At 37.4% G+C, this 12,453-nt stretch overlaps 1 protein-coding gene across 3 annotated transcripts in view; it reads right to left on the bottom strand.

Moving 5' to 3' along the window:
- The window catches only part of LOC110065529 (uncharacterized), a 33,543-nt gene extending 22,420 nt beyond the window's left edge, over window positions 1-11,123 (bottom strand). The window contains exons 1-12 of one of the 3 annotated variants that reach the window (XM_020772682.2): window positions 10,902-11,123; window positions 10,728-10,826; window positions 10,103-10,186; window positions 8,445-8,948; window positions 7,640-7,840; window positions 6,109-6,825; window positions 4,712-4,904; window positions 3,557-3,711; window positions 2,966-3,150; window positions 2,369-2,444; window positions 1,708-1,833; window positions 72-138 (exon numbers count right to left, since the gene is read on the bottom strand). In XM_020772682.2, coding sequence (XP_020628341.2) covers window positions 72-138; window positions 1,708-1,833; window positions 2,369-2,444; window positions 2,966-3,150; window positions 3,557-3,711; window positions 4,712-4,904; window positions 6,109-6,825; window positions 7,640-7,840; window positions 8,445-8,948; window positions 10,103-10,186; window positions 10,728-10,826; window positions 10,902-11,018 — 2,524 coding nt within the window. In that variant the 5' untranslated portion in view covers window positions 11,019-11,123. Of the gene's footprint in view, window positions 1-71; window positions 139-1,707; window positions 1,834-2,368; window positions 2,445-2,965; window positions 3,151-3,556; window positions 3,715-4,711; window positions 4,905-6,108; window positions 6,826-7,639; window positions 7,841-8,444; window positions 8,949-10,102; window positions 10,187-10,727; window positions 10,827-10,901 lie in introns of all 3 variants that reach the window. The other 2 variants (XM_020772681.2, XM_020772683.2) reach the window with 2 other exon arrangements.
- Window positions 11,124-12,453: the final 1,330 nt, after the last annotated feature.

Below are 12,453 nucleotides of genomic sequence, written 5' to 3' on the forward strand. Positions count from 1 at the left end.
CGAATGGGAAATATTCTTTTGAATTTGTCACAAAGAGTTAAGAAGACCGTCAACTAGTACTCCTTGCTTACCCATCAGTTTCTCCCTCTCCTCTGTTATCAGTTTCCTCAGAGAATCAACTTCGGCGCTCAACTCGTTCTGCAAAGAAACGTATGCACTGTTAATATTACACTTCTGCGTAAAACTGTAGAAGAGTACTTTAACAAATGGGAAGAGAGGGATAACACAGCCTACAGTATATCTCAAGCTGGCTTAATACTTTAAGCACAGACGTAATTTTTTTGGACCATGAAGTCAACCAGATAAGATCTTTAGTCGCTTTTCGTGGGTTTTCACGCCCAACTAATGAGTTGGAAAGAAGAGAAAGTTCACTGAACCGCTCTTCAAAAACGAGTGTTTCCTATTTATTGTTGGATGCTCAACCACACTGAATTTATTCAGAGAAAATACCTACAATATAAATATATAAGGATGAAATACATTCTCAAGCTCTACAAATAATTTAATAACACTTGTCCACACTACGCCGGCGGAATTTGAAAACGCAGCTTATTTTCTCCCGTTAGACCTTCCCTCCACGCTATTCCGTCACGAAAACGGCTTTTCGAAAACGCTCTTCAAACCGGAGGAATTTAAAAACGTCGGCTTTACGTTTTAGTAGAGACGAGAAACATTTTTAAAGTAGAGATTTTCAAAAGAGATGGCCTCACGATAATCAGATGTATTCCCTGCTCGAGTTTTCCTTCAACACAAATCCAAAATGACCGGTGACTGTTGCGTTTTCAAATTTCTCTGGTGTACTGTAGACGGACTTTTTATGCGTTTTCAGAGTGAAACCTCTGTTTTTAAATTCCTCCAACGAAGTGTGAACTGGACCTAAAGGTGTCTTGCCTTTGATAGTAACTCTACTTCCATGTCAACTGCAAGCTCGAAGGACGTCTCTAAGTCCAACTTCAAGTTGGAGATCATGATTCAGAAATAGTAAAATTATATCGTGAAATTATATCCTTGAAATACTGCTACTGCCTTAAACATATCAACATATTAAGTTCAAATATTAATACTTGAACTTCTAAGAAAACGGCATTTCTTTTTAGTAGGAGGGGCTTCTTGTCACGATGTACAGACTGAACAAAGACCTTATAATTGTACATATACTTTACTCTTACATGTAAGTCATAATTCCACCCTAAATAGTTCGTTTCAAAAGCTAGTCAAAACACTTGTTTATTGACTGAAATACTCTAGGCATTGCACTTCTATGGAAAAATAGAAAGGTGGAACAGTACATCTGCATGTACTATTAGTGCCATTTTTGTCTACCTTTCTGTAATATCATCATTTGAATCTTAAGGATATCGTCATGCATGTAACTATGATTTTAAAATTAATTTTCAGATTACCACTTGACACTTAAACTTTGTAGCACATATAATTACTGTACATACAAAATGTCCTGCAATTTGATTACCGCTATTCTTAAAAGTTTATCTCTACAGTATAATAATCTAACGGTGAAGATTAAAATAATGCTAACAGTTAATTGGATACGTGAAGGTTAAATTGATTGCATCAGAGATTTTTCCCTCATTCTTTCTTCCACGAAACTAATTAAGCAAGTCTCTAGGAACAGGGAAATGCTGTATAGTAATTATAACCATTAGAGCACCGCGTTTTGAAGAAATAAAAAAAGATCAGGTTATTCACCTCATCATCGAGGTCCATAACATACACTTCTTTTTGTTGTAGCATTGTTTTAAACAGTTGAAGATTCTGTTGTTGTTGTGCCACTTTAGTCTCCAGATAAGTAATGCGTTCATCTTTGTCAAACAGCTGAAACGTGGGATGTTTTGGATCAGAAATTTCTAGAACTCTTTGGTTTCTAAGACAATAACACGACTTTTTTGGCAGCTAAAAACTGTTTAAGGTTAAGTGTTTTGGGGTCCAAAACACATTGTTGGCCAGGTGTCTTGACAACAATCACATGGCATTACATATTATTTGCGTATCAAGTAATAAAATAAAAACAAACCTATCTACGGTGTACAAGTAGATTTATTCGTACTGTAAATAATTCTATACATGTATGCAAAATTTGCTTTTTCTACTAACTTTGTATTACAGCCTACACTTGATTACAAGATCTGGGTGGCAAGGGCTTGGTCCAGCAGTAATAAAACTCTTTAAGCCTAGAAAGGGTCTATTGTAAGTATAACAAGGGGTTCTAACTGCAGATACACTTGATGCCTTTAAAAGAACCAATGATATTGCATTTGATGTTGTGAACAGCTCATGATGTACAACGGCGTAGTCTTACAGCAGCTACATTTGGTCTTACACAAGAACTGTTTAACATCACAATATCTACCTTCTCGTCCAGTGGACCTTGTTTCATCTGTTCCCTCAGATTTGCCACCGCTGACCGCTCCAGATCGAGTGTGGCTCTGAAAACAAAAAAATACATATTTCTTAACAAGGTAAAGCTGTGGTGTGCTACCTCACCTTTTTGAGTGTTTCCATACATGTAACTTGACAGAAACAGAAAACTTGAAAAAACTTTTACAAACACAGAGAGAACACATTTGTTGTGAGTACAAAATTGACAGTTCTCTTAGTTTGCTCATATGATCTAAACAACAACAACAATAACATCTTTATTTCTAAATATAATATAAATAACATAGCATTTTTAGTTTATTTACATGTAATACGTACAATACTACGTTTTCGATTTGGTAACTGTTACAATCTTGTTTGAAGCTAAATCAACCATTAGATTTTCGAGTTTGCCTCCAGCCTTGTACAGCGCTGCTGGATGCTCAGAAGCACACACCATATAAAATTATATTATTATTGTTATATTATTATTATAATTGTTTTGTGTAAATTGCATGAGGTTCGTGCATGTTTCTATGAGTTATGAAGATAAATCATTGATCACTTTCATTGTGTGCTGTGGCTTTACCTAAGAGTTTCATTTTCTTCTTGAAGAGCTTCCACATGCATCATCAGAGACTCTTCCGCCATGTGTTTGGCATGCTCTGCATCTTCATCTGAACTAATTTCCTCCGTCTTTTTTTGCAGGCGTTCTTTCTCTGCTTCCAACATTTCTTCCAGCTCCTCCACTTTGTTTTGCAAAGAGTCACGTTCCTACAGAAAGAAAAATGCGTTAATGACAGAGAGATTATTACATGGCCCCACGGAGATACAAAATTTCTCTTCAAGTGTGAGCGCAGCGAACGAGTGAAATATTTTTGAACATGAGAAGAAAATTTCGTATCTCCAAGCGACCATGTAATTTTCTTTCTATCATATAAAATTCTGATAGTACATAACGATGTTTTTGGCGATGTTCCGAAGATTTCCGACCAATTTCCGAAGATTTCCGAAGATTGTCCCAAAGTTGTCTGAAGGTCAGACGAACCATTCCGAACATTTTCTAAAGATAACCGAAGATTGCCGAAGACTTCCAAAGAAGATCTGAAGATTTGGTGTATATATAAAATGCATTATATTGAAAATGACACCATTAATTTGTCTCTCAGCAACAACATACCTTGGTGATGAGATCCAGTCTTCTTTCCATGCAGTACCTCTCTTCCTCAAGTATTTTCATAACATTGACATAACCTGATTCTTCTGAGTTGGAGCCGACGATTGTGGATACAGTACCACTGCCTTCCAGTTCTTCTTCAGGCTGATCATCTTCCTCTGCTGAGATACATTAAATTTAATTGGGATTTAATGGGGTCTGGAGACTACATAAATAATAATAATAATAACAATAATAATAATAATAATAATAATAATAATGAGATGATGATGATGATGATGATGATGATGATGATGATGAAAATGATAAGTAATAGTAATTGGCCTTTGTGGAGTTTAATTCAGGGAGTAATTGCACAAGTAATTTCAAAATCAGATAAGCACGAAGCACAATGCCGATTTGAATTACAAGCATGATTACTCCCTGAATTGTACAGCACAAGCTGCAATTACTAATTAATCGTATCTATAACAATTTTTGGAATTAAAAATGTCTTTTGGGAACTTTTTTTGAGCGAAAATGTCTGTAACGCTTTTCATAAGTTTGGAAAATCCTAGGAAGGAGTGCGAAGGAAGCCATTAAAGCACACGTAATTGACATGCAAATCACGTGGGTATCCAATTACAGGTATCCAATTACGAAAAGTTCAAATTGGATACCTGTAATTGGACACCCATGTGATTGCGCATAGATTATGTGACAAATAGGCATGTGGAGAACCAATCATGATTGAGAATTTTGTTATAGATACAATTATAATAATACTTTTTATAGTACAACTTTTCATAAACTGATCAAGTGTGCTTTACATCATCAAAAATTAAAACTAGTCCTAAAAGACGTATATTTACAATGGTTGCTAAAAATTACAAAGCATGTTAAAATAGACACAAATTGAGTAAAAACTACATTACAAAGTTTGTGATTCAAGCTGTACAATTACAAACAGCACATGTATCCAGTTGTACTGATAACACCTGTGTGATGAGCAGAGCAAAACTTAGCCTGTGAGGGTACTTGAAGTGTGAACACAGACAGATTTTTAGCTTTTGTTTCAGTGGTGTGAAACAAAAGTTGGAAATCCATATCTGTGTTTGCAGGTTCGGAAAAAATGAGAGGGTTAATATTGTTATGTACAGCTCTACATTGTAGATGTACCTTGCTCTTGCGAAGCCTTCTTTTCAACAGTAGCCAGTTTTCCTTTTTTATCAGTTGATCTAACAAACTCTTCCAATGCTTGTTCTAGTTCCAAGCGTTTTGATTCAGCTCCTTCTCGTTCTTCTTCAATCTGCGCTATTTTCATTTGTATTGCTAACTTTTCCTCTCTTTCATGCAACAGATGCATTTCAACCTAAATCATAAATAAAACAGTTTCAAAGAAGAAAGTTCTTGTTGTCGCTGTACGGTAACATAAAGACAATGTACTGAAAACAACAACAACAATAACAAAAAAAAAAACAATGTGCTGTGGGTTTTCCCCTTGACAGATGACATGTACATACAATCTTCCACTAGCAGAGTGTTTATGCAGTAATAATGTTTATGAGTAGTAACAAGTCTGTACATATTAGTGATTTACACATAATTACTGGATAAAAATATTAAGAAGCAGATGTTACATGTAGACCTGGAAATAACAGTCAGTCATCAGACATTGTCTGATCAAATTGGGCAACTGTGTGACTAATTTTACACTTACATGAAAGTCTAATCCTGGGCCCCAATCTGACTTACTAGTCTTGAAGAGTTTTGTCTTGAAGCACATGTCCTTGCACTAACATGTAACGGATGTGTGTTTACAGTGTAATCCCTATTTCTCAAACCCTCGATTTTTTGAACCCCCAGATAACTGGGACCAAAAATCATTCCCAAATTCTCTAACTTTGAATTTTCACACCAATTTTCATTTTTCTTGAAGGTTGAAAAAACTGTATTCCACTGTAAATGTATCAACAACAATGCTCTGTCTACATGTCAGGGCAGAGAAAAAAATGAAATCCATTTGCCCAGTGGACCGTCCAGTAAATTTCCATTTTCACTTGCCTCCACTTAAATATTACTTGCTGACATGGTGGCCAGTATGGCAATCAGAGGACAAACATGAACAAAATATGCTTGGATTCTTAACAAATCCATGCTTTCAACTAAATGGTTATAACTAATCTTGCAGTCTTACATTTTGAAATAACTCCTGACTGGAAATTATCATTTATCAAGCCGACATTTTCATTTGATGCGCGAGACTACTGAGACTAATTTCACTCGCGCACCTGGCCACTGAACTTCTATTTTCACTTGCCCAAGAGCAAAATGTATTTGCCCTAGGCAATCGGACTTGGGTATTTTCTTGCCATGATGTACATGTACATTTTGTGTATTCCATTGACAGAACAATAATGACCATATCAGAGAACAAAACAGATAACACCAAACGTTCAAATGGATTACAAACACAGGTACACTGCAATTACGAAGTGTTTAACCAAAACAAGGAAGAAGAAGGAAAATGTGTTTTCTTATAACAGCCACTTATTTTACATATACACTAAATGTACCTCTTGCATATCCTTGGCAAGCTTTTCCTTTTCATTCTGAAGGCTGGTCAACTTAGCCTTTGCTTGAAGCTTCAACTTTCCCATTTTGGCACTTAAATCTCGTATCTCTTTTTCCTTCGCCTCAGTCTCTGTTTTTGCCAAAGCAAGTTCCTCAGCAATTTTGTTGTTCTTGTCAAGAGAACTTTGCAATTGAGCATGCAGAGCATTTTGGCTATCTTTAAAAGCTTCCTTTTCATCCCTAAATTGCTGTTCCTTCTCTGCATCAAGAAGCAGGAGCCGTTCATTTACATTTTCCTTGGATTCAAGCCCAGCTAGACTTTGTCTCAAGGATGCAATAGTTTCCTCCAAGTTGGCGTTCATTTTTGTCTGTGATTCAAGCTTCATTTCCTTCTCGCTTAATTCTGTTTCATGTTTCTCTTTAATCTCTTGAAGCTCCTGATCCTTGGCATGAACAGACTCTTGTAAAGTCTCAACCTCTGCTGTCTTATCTTCAACTAACTTTTCCAATGTTTTAATATGAGTCTGTTTGTCTGCAGCATCCTTTTCAAGTGCACTTATCCTTTGAGAATTGTTGTTGATCATCTCTTCACGCTCCTTTATCTTCTCTTCAAGTAGAGCCACTACTTTGTCACTGTGAGAGGCTGGCGAGGTCCCCTCACTGCTCAAGTTTTTTTCTTGCATGGCTCTTTTAAAGACTTGAATGGCTTCATCCTTGGACTGCAAATAAAGAAATACGTACATGTACCGGTATTAGGAAGCAGCAACTAAAAAGTTGTTTAACTCCCTAAGCACAAGCACAAGGGAGACAATATAATTTCTGTTGGACTCTGCATGTACACTGTAAATCATGCCTAACTATTTTTGTGTATTGGGCAAGGTCCATGTTAAGTCTACATACAAGCCAAGATGCCCATCAGGCCAGAGCTTACAACCTGGTTTCTGTAGCACATAGTGACTAGGAATATTTCTACTCCCCCCTGGATGGGATGCTAGTCCATTACAAGGTTACCCCCAGCATTAAATTTGCCAGTACCCATTTGTACAACTGGGTGGAGAGAGGCACTGTGAGAGTTAAGTGTCTTGCCAAAGAATTACAATTCGGAGTTGAGTGCATGAACTATGCGGCCACAGCTATTTTCATATACAAGTGTACTTTTTTCATTCATTGTATACATGTAGAAAAGTCAATTAGCTGGAGTCTCCACATAGGGCTTACAGCTTGCCCACTATACTATTCTCTGGGCACCTTGAACCTTTTAATACCTGAATTTTCCATATTTTGTGCTATGCAACAACTTCTACATAGAGCTCTATACATCGTCAATTATAGTTACTGTATCTGCTTAAGAAAGGGCCACAGTCATTATTAAATTTTTACACACCATGATACCTCCCTGCAGCAATTTTTTTTGGCAGCCCTATTGGCTGTACCCTTTTGAACATACACTGTATTATCAGTGTTTTGAGTAAGCACCATATTACCAGGATTAATTTTTGTACAGTAAATACTGACAGTAAATTTCAAAATAACCTCTATGATTTGCGTTTTCTCCTCTAGCTGCTCTCTAAGGTCATGCTCAGTTGTTTTGTAGGCTTGTTCGGCTTCAGCAAACTTGGTAGTGAGAACCTTTTCCTTTTCTTGAACATGATGCTGCAGCTTCTGGACAGTTAGTTTGTGCTGTTCTTCAATTTCTTGAATGTGTTGCAACAATGAAGTTTTCTCTTGCTCTAGCTACAAGTATTGAAAACACAGGATCCATGTATTGTTAAAGTGCCCCTGCAGTATGATCAAATTCTCGATATCTATTTCTTACATTTTTGTAAACAATAAATTTTTCCTAGATATCTTGCCAAATTTCATTCTATTACGAACATTAGAGCTCACGTTTTTTGGACCTTTAGTTCCGAGAATTTATGGTTGCCATTAATTTTCCCTGTTCCAAGTCTTGATTGACACAGGTTGGCATAGAGCCAAAGCTTTTGTTATTCTTTATGCGAGCTGTAGTACTAATTATTACTATAATTTCAACCCGTGTGGTATTTTTGAGAAAATGACGTCATTTACTCCAGGAAAATCAATGGCGTCCATAAATTCTCAGAAATACATGTAAAGGTCCCAAAAACATGAGTTCTAATGTTCATAATAGACTGAAATTTGGCAAGATATCTAGGAAAGACCTATTATGTACAAAAATGTAAGAAAATGGATATCGAGAATTTGATCATATACTGTAGGGGCACTTTAAAGAGACACATTCTAAAAGTAGAGTCAATGTTGCTTTTAAGTACAATGGATTCGGGGTCAAGGGCAAATTTAAGAACAAATAGTATCTTACTTTATCTGCAGCAGCAATCATTTCACTTTTCTCTTCCAATTCTTTCTTGAGTGCACGGACTTCCCTTTTAGCTGTTTGAGTTTCATCCACAGATTTCTCAAGTCTACTGTTCATTGCTTCCAGTTGTTCTCTTAAGGTGGCAACAAGTTCATCGGCTCCACTGTCAAGATTCTTCATGGCTTTGAGTTGATCAATAACCTGGTCCCGGCTATCTATCAGCCTTTTCTGAGCATCAAGACGATCCATCAGACCCTCGATGGTTTTGTTTCGATCCTCCAGCAATTGTTTACATTCCTCAAGTTTCAGTTGGAAACCTTCTGCAGTTCTTATCTTGACAGCCAACTCACTCATGACCTTCTCTTCATTATCCCTTCCTTGCTGTTCAAGCTGTCTGACTGCACTCTCACTCTCCTCCAGACGCTTCTGCAAAGTTTGAATGGTGTTGTCTTTTTCAGCAAGCAAGGCTTGAATCTGTTGAATGTTGCTCTTTTGGGCGGGATTATCCTGCCAAAAGACATCCCATTAGTAACTCCAAGATAAGATAAGACCCTATGAAATCTCTTTTAATTTGCATACTGTAGCTTCACGATCTAAAGAGTGTAAGGAGCTCCTTACTCTTATAGGTGACATATTCTGTTTACTTATTTATTGTTTTTTTTTTCTTTTTCCCTTATTTAGGTTTTACTGCCAAACAAGTTCTTCATGTAAATTCTATTTAATTTCACTCAGCTTGATTAGCTTTTAAATTACTCTGGGTGAATTTACCTAACTTTTTTGTAACTAAGAGTTTTTCTATTTTGGCAATAAAGCGTGTGTTATTGTTGCTGTCCATGATCTGAAAAGTGAGTAAAGTAAGTGGTAAAGTGGAGATTAAGAAATTTTTTTAAAATTCCAGGAATTAGGGACACTTGTTCTGAGGAATAGAATCCAGTTTGGAGTCTGGTATGAATTTTCCTTAATTTTTCTGTGTGTATACATGTATGTGCATTTTACAACTACTGATAGGGGTGGTGGAGTACGTGTATTCTCAGTGACAGTCAGTTGGGCTTGAAAGAAGTACCATCCAGTCATCCGAGACAAGTACATGTATATGTTCACTGAATGCTTGTTTGACGCCAATTTTATGGATACCTGCTTAATACAAGCACTTCATCAGCTGAAAAAGGTGGTTTGAAACCAATTAATGCAAGTACTAGTACAGCAGAATCTTTTTGACTTTTGGGACCTCCAAGGGAAACAAAAATTGGTTTGAAAAACCGGGTACTTTGAGAATCCTGGGTAAAATTGCATTGTTTGCCCGAGGGGAGGGGATGAAAATGGCTTTTAGTTTGAGTTACCAAGAGGTTCAAAGAATCGAGAGCTTGAGAAATCGAGTTCTTACTGAACAAACAAAAGAAGCTGATTACAAATCTTTATTTAATGACCACCAAAATGGTAGTGTTGACATCGCAAGAAAACCAACAGCATTGTCTCTTGAAAACATAACTTTATATGGACACCTTAATTTAATGGATGCCATATGGTGTCCCTACGCTGCCCTTGGAAACTAGGTTTATAAAACTGTGATTGAGTGTTTTCTCTCTTTCAGTTAACACTTTGTAGTAAAAGTAAAACTGTGTAACATTGTTTGTAAGACAATATGTAATAAACAAGCTTACAGGATCTTGCATCTCTGATAACAGTTCACTGCTCTCTAATGATGGTCCTGCTCTGACATTTTCTCTGAGCTGTACAAGTTCCTCCTAACAAGTAGACGTGACAACATCAAATTAAGGACTTTGCTGCAATGTTGCTTACTACGGCTGACATGTTTAGAACTATGGATCAAAAGTCACACATGCACCAGATTATGCAAAGAAGCTTCGAAAATATTAATGACAGGTGTAACTTGTTTCCATTGCATGCTATTGGCCATATTAACTATATGCACATGTAACAGGTATATATACAGGTAGCCTAGATAATACTGTCAGTTATTTCCTTCCCGGAAATCAACTGTGCAAATATTCGTAACGATGTTAGTTTCAAAACCAAACTACAAGTTACAAGAACTGAACATCATGTTTGGATAATACACGCAAATGCTTTGATGATTTTCTCAAAAGAGACAAAAAGATCATCTAATTAATCACCGATCGCAGAATAAAACTATTGCCTATATGATTTTCTTCGCAGCGCAATAATTAAGTATATGTGAAATATTTCCTTGTTCAGTCAATATTGTGTGCTGGACACGAAGAAAAGAAATCAGCATGTAAACACAAATGAAAAACAGCAGTGTACCTCCTTCTGTCGCAACAACTTCTGGAATTCACGATTGATTTCTTCGTTCCTCCTCTCCGACTGACTCAACGCTGCTCTAAGCTCTGTTATAAGCTCATCCTGGACAAAAGAGAGAATCACGTACAATAAGAAACTACACCATAAGACACCTCAATCGAATGAATGAATTTCAACCTTGCTTTGCGGTGGACTTTCTGCCGATGCTTCCAAACCTTCGCCTGGATCTTCACCTAAAGACTCTTCTAGCTTTTCCTGCACGGCCTGTGCCATGGAGGAGAGTCTCCCCCACATATTGGAGGGACTAACCTGTTCCTAACAAGAAAACTTAGCAGAATTAGTGGACTAGATCGGCCGCATCAGCTGAATGTTGACTGCTTCGGATTCTGGACTACACGTCAGCCGCAGGCGCGGCTGCTTAGTTGCGTCCCAGACTCTCAGAGCATAATAGCAAAGTCAGGTCCATATACATCATATCAAACCAGAGCGTTTCCCCTATTCCTTGGAGAACAAATCAAACAGACTTGTTAAATAGGGGGACTGACTGCTGCACTGGAAAACTGCTACACTGGATAACAAACTGCATCGCTTAGCCCAGTATTCTGCGAGCAACAGACCCCGTTAGTGTTTATTACATGCAAACCATGGGATACATATTTAACAATTAGATTATTCGCTCTCGATTTCTATGAGGTGATAGTTGATGAGGCAATTTACTTCAAATAACGGTTTCCAATTATTTCTTGACGTATTATTAAACTTTGCGCCTGAAAAAGATCGCTCGGATTGAATTGCCATTTAAAATCGAAGTTGTGCATTTTTGAAATGACTAGCGAGTTCAATTTTCAAATAATCAATTCATTATTGCATTATTGAAACGATTAGCGGGTTCAATATTCAAATAATCAGTTCATTAATTAATCTTGAGGGGTACGCTTCGCTTGATTTGACTATAACAATTATCTCGGTTTCTGTAGCATGAAGTGACTAGGAGTATTTCTGTTCCCCTGGATGGGATGCTAGTCCATTGCAGGGTTAAATTCGCCGATACCCATTTATACACCTGGCTAGAGAAAGGCACTGTGACTCAGTGTGAGAGTAAAATTGATTTCATACTTGCTGAGATTTTCGGATAGGAGCGATCGCATGAAAAACCCAGACGGAAATTTCATCGTCCAATCACAATTGCGAAACGAATTTCTCACATGTGGGAAAAACTAGCTTTTCGTCCAATCACAAATCAGTCAGTTCGCAACTCGTTCATGTTATTTTCAGCGCCTCTTCAATCTTCATTTCCAAAAGTTTACACTAGTTTTCTCACGAATTAGCTTTAATTTACAGACAATGGCGGAAAGTTCCAACAGCTTCATCGCTTTAGATAACCCAACAACAGCAGAACAAAAACACTCTGGAAAAAACCCGATGAGACGTTAGCTCGCTTAGCGAAGTCCTCAGACAGAAGGAAGACATAAAAAAGGCTCGGCAAAAGAAATCGAATCAGATGAACTCAACACAAGCGTCATAAGAATAGCCTGCGTTGCAGCCGGACGTGTCATATAATCCCCGACTATACTGGCGGTTTAGACTGTCTGCGACGCAGGCTACAAAAGAAAGGATAGCGAGAATTATGGGAGTGTCTAATTAGCGCAGCTCGGGGGTAAACAGCGCGGGTCGCGGGTAAGCGACGCGGGTCATGCAAAAAAATAATCACAACAAAAAACCTGATCTT

The sequence above is a fragment of the Orbicella faveolata genome, unplaced genomic scaffold (assembly GCF_042242905.1).
Source record: "Orbicella faveolata isolate gen_17 unplaced genomic scaffold, um_ofav_v1 contig_1, whole genome shotgun sequence".
Classification (NCBI taxonomy): Eukaryota; Metazoa; Cnidaria; class Anthozoa; order Scleractinia; family Merulinidae; genus Orbicella; species Orbicella faveolata.